Source organism: Rhinopithecus bieti, unplaced genomic scaffold (genome assembly GCF_001698545.2).
Source record: "Rhinopithecus bieti isolate Rb0 unplaced genomic scaffold, ASM169854v2 scaffold_59063, whole genome shotgun sequence".
Classification (NCBI taxonomy): Eukaryota; Metazoa; Chordata; class Mammalia; order Primates; family Cercopithecidae; genus Rhinopithecus; species Rhinopithecus bieti.
In genome coordinates, this window is record NW_016822460.1 from 42,076 (window position 1) to 45,965 (window position 3,890).

At 50.1% G+C, this 3,890-nt stretch overlaps 1 protein-coding gene across 3 annotated transcripts in view; it reads right to left on the minus strand.

The window, feature by feature from the left end:
- LOC108521230 (cation channel sperm-associated protein 2-like) overlaps nt 1–3,344 on the minus strand; it is a 9,349-nt gene extending 6,005 nt beyond the window's left edge. Inside the window, exons 1-5 of one of the 3 annotated variants that reach the window (XM_017860962.1) lie at nt 2,953–3,320; nt 2,136–2,520; nt 1,153–1,299; nt 534–707; nt 291–359 (exon numbers count right to left, since the gene is read on the minus strand). In XM_017860962.1, coding sequence (XP_017716451.1) covers nt 291–359; nt 534–707; nt 1,153–1,299; nt 2,136–2,352 — 607 coding nt within the window. In that variant the 5' untranslated portion in view covers nt 2,353–2,520; nt 2,953–3,320. Of the gene's footprint in view, nt 1–290; nt 360–533; nt 708–1,152; nt 1,303–2,135; nt 2,521–2,952 lie in introns of all 3 variants that reach the window. The other 2 variants (XM_017860961.1, XM_017860963.1) reach the window with 2 other exon arrangements.
- Between the last annotated feature and the right edge of the window lie 546 nt (nt 3,345–3,890).

Sequence of the window (3,890 nt, forward strand, 5' to 3'; positions counted from 1 at the left end):
GGGTGCGGGGGCACAATTTCGGCTCACTGAAACCTCTGCTTCCTGGGTTCAAGCGATTCTCCTGCCTCAGCCTCCCGAGTAGCTGGGACTACCGGTGCGTGCCACCACGTCTGGCTAATTTTTTGTATTTTTTAGTAGAGACGGGGTTTCACCATGTTGCCCAGACTGGTCTCAAACTCCTGAGCTCAGGCAATCCACCTGCCTTGGCCTCCCAAAGTGCTAGCTAGGATTACACGCATGAGCCACCACGCCTGGCCTCACTTCTTCTTTCACACAATGTCAGTTCTCACCTATTTCAACCATCAATACGATCGTATTCAAAAAGATCAGGAAGATGATGAAGTTTTTGAAGAGAGGACCTGTTGTCTCTTAAGGAAACGTACAGAGTGGAGTTCTTTCTGATTTATGCAGCTGAAATAATAAGGGTAATAACATAAGCGGTGAGAATGAGAAAATGGAGTTTGGGGAGCAAAAATAAGTCATTAGGCAGATCATCAACAGCCAGGACAAAAATGAGTGACATGAAAGGATACACTCAAGGACCCATCCGGCCCACAAAGAAAGAGGTGGCCTCTGACTGTAGCGCACATGAAGCCTGCTCAACAGCCTCTGGGCATGTGAAATCCGTCCTACACGTTGAGGCTTTATAGAGAAGCGCACTAGCTGGTGTTGATCTCCCAACATAAGTTTCTTCTGGCGGGAAGGATCTACAACAAAAATTAAAAAGGGATAGTGGATAAACACAAACAAAATAGAGCAGGTAGGGTTGGGGGCAGGGATATTGGTCAGATAATGGGTCCCCCTAATGCCTTACTGCTGGTCCTTCTCTTCTCACAGCAACTAAGAATTCTGTTTGGAGAGAAAATGTACTGCTTATGATCAACACTGTCCATGCCCACAAAAGCAACAGGTTCACAAAGTCTTAAGTGTCTTTGACAGAAACTTTTCCAAATCACCCATGGCTAGTGGCTATCCTAGGCCTAAAAGTGAAAGACATGGATTCTATCTCCTCAGTTTTATTTACAAGCCCTTGATTTATCAAGTTTGGTAAACCAGAAACTAAGCCGACCTCCCCAGAATTTTCCACTCTTAAATGTAGAGGATGTGCATAGGAGTCTTAAATTTAAATTAGTGAAGAAATAGGCTGCTGACCAAGTAACTCTCTGATAGTGTGCCGCGGCACAGCTTGGCTCAAGCCTTGCAAATGCTCGATGAGAGAGAAAGTATCGATGAGACGTGAACGAATGGCATCAGCTCGGGGCAGCTGCATCTGCCCTTCTTGGTGGTAAGTGGCCATGTCTGCTAAGAAAATGTTAAGCATCAAGTGTCATTTCATTCTTGGAGTTGCACCAAAGATTACAGGTTTTCTGTCCCCTCCTCCCCACTCTCTTTGCCCTTAAGATTCCTTAATGTACCCACATTTAGGAACCAGGAGCAGCTGGGAAGAACAAACACTGTACTAAGACTCGGGGTTTTTTGAAACAAAAGGGGCTAAGAGTGGTAAAGACATTGCGCAGTCGACCAAGTGGCCAGGCATCTTCACTTTGTGACGGCATTTCTAATTAAAAACAAAACAAAACAAAACAAACAAAAACCCCTCAATAAAAAAGCAGCAGCCACAAGGGTAGGGGACTGGGGCAGGACAAAGAAGAATCTGGGCCCCACCTGGGCCTGAGAGAATCCAGTGAGGTGGAGTTCAGGGAGGGCTTGGCCTGCCCACGAAAGAAACCAGGTGAAGATAAATTGGACAAAATGCAAAAGCCTGACATTTTGAAAATGGGTCCCGTCCAGGTGTGTCCACCCCAACACTCCTTCGGGGGCTAGCTCCTTCTCTCCTTCTCTCCCTTCTGGGCCTCACCTCAGCCCAGGTTCTCTTCGCCCACTCAGTCCCAACTTCACGCTTCCGCCTCCAGCTCAGGCGCCCCCTGGGCCCGGCTACCCCTACGCAGGACGAGCTCAGGACCGCCTCCCAGCCTCACTGCGCCCCATTCCCCGCCCCGCCCGACCCCCAGGTTTCGGCTCACCCCGGGACCCGGCCCTAGTCCCTGCCCCCTGCCCAGGACCGGGCCCAGCCACGCTCTCCCAGCCACCCGTCGCCTCGGCCCCGCCCCGCACTCCTGCCACTCAGCGGTTACCGGCTGGTTCCACCCGCCCGACGGCGGCGCCGCGCAGCCAACTGGCGGCTGCCACACAGCGGCCCGAGCCGGGCTTGGGAGTTGGGACCTCCGGCTGCAGGTCCGCCTGGACCAGACGCGCGAGCGCAGGCAGCCGGTGTGTGGTCGCGCGCACGACCTCCGCAGTCCCAGCCAAGCTGCGACCCTTCCGGCCGCCTCCACCCCACCTCACCGCCATGCGCCTTCGCCGCCTTGCGCTGTTCCCGGGCGTGGCGCTGCTTCTCGCCGCGGCCCGCCTCGCCGCTGCCTCCGACGTGCTAGAACGACAACTTCGAGAGTCGCGTCTCCTACACGGGCTCTGCGGGCCTTATGCTTGTGGAGTTCTTCGCCACCTGATGAGGCCACTCTGCCGAGGCGGGGGAAGAAGGGCCGGGCTGGGCCGAGGGCGAGGGCGCGGGGAACTGTTGGGCCTACGCAGCGCCGGCGCCCTTCATTCCTGTGGGCCCCTGCTGCGGCGGGCACATTTCTCACTACTGGGGGCTGAAGGCGCCTGGCCGAGAGCAGGGGAGTAGGTGCTGATCGGCAGAAGGAAAACCCGAAGGCTGCGCTCACGCAGGGCCTCATCCTCATCCTAGTGCTCTTGCGGCACTTCCTATTTGCAGAGGGTTTAGCCACCCCTTCCCCCAGTTCAATATGTAGCTATATCGTTTCTGCGTGAGTCAGTATTAACGTTCCTCCAGTCTACAGACTAGACATCCCAAAGCCTTGTTGTAGTGGAAGCGGACGTTTCACCAAATGCACAAGTCCTGGATCCCTAGGGTGTTTACTTTCCTCTTACCTCACACTGCACAGCCATTGGTTTCTAGCCAAGGTCACTGAGTGGCTGCAGAATGGTCATAACTACTTTCTTGAGTCAGGTCATTTGTCCGTCATATGGTGTACAATTTCTCCCTTCAGCTGATCACTTACATCTCAGTACCGGCAGACACCTCTATCCAAAAGAAAAGAGTAGGTGAACAAGAATAATTCCATCAGAATCTGTCCATATTGTCCGTTTTAATTAGAATTTCTTTAAAATGTCAGGACTCCAATGAGAAAGTAACCAATATTGATTAAATACTCCACTTTAGGGTGACTTAAATGAACAAGGCTGTAAATTCCTTAAATAGAACTAACTCGAAATAAAAATATGTTGAGGAGAAGGAAGAGCAAATAAGATTTCTGGCCCAGTCAACTTGAGTGGTTTTCTTTGTTTTGTGTGTGTGTGGGTTTTTTTTTCTTTTCTAAACCTCCAGATCATTATCATAGTAAACAGTGATTCCTTTATCCTTGGGATAGCTCAATATATTCAATATATATAATTACAGTACTTAATTTTTCCCCTCCTGGGGACCCTTGGTTTAAAACTATCCATGTTCAGAAATGTCAGTAAATGTTGTATATAACTTTTATTTGCTTCAGACTCAGGTTTTCACTTCTTAGCCTCAAACAACTTGCTGAGGGTTACACGGAAAAAGTCCTGTAGTAAAGACCACCTGAATCAGAATGATGTGTTAGAGATGGCAAATTTTGTGTTCAGCTTGGATAGATTTTGTGTCCAGGGCATTTCTGGGGCTAACTGGCAGTACAGATTACATATATAGATAGTTCTTATACATCTCTGGAACTCATGTTCTCTCTTAGGAACAACTCTTCCCAATTATATAATCATGCTGTTAGCTTTGAGGGGGTGTCACTACATTTGTAAAAACTGGTGGTGTCACTGAGTTTGTCAGG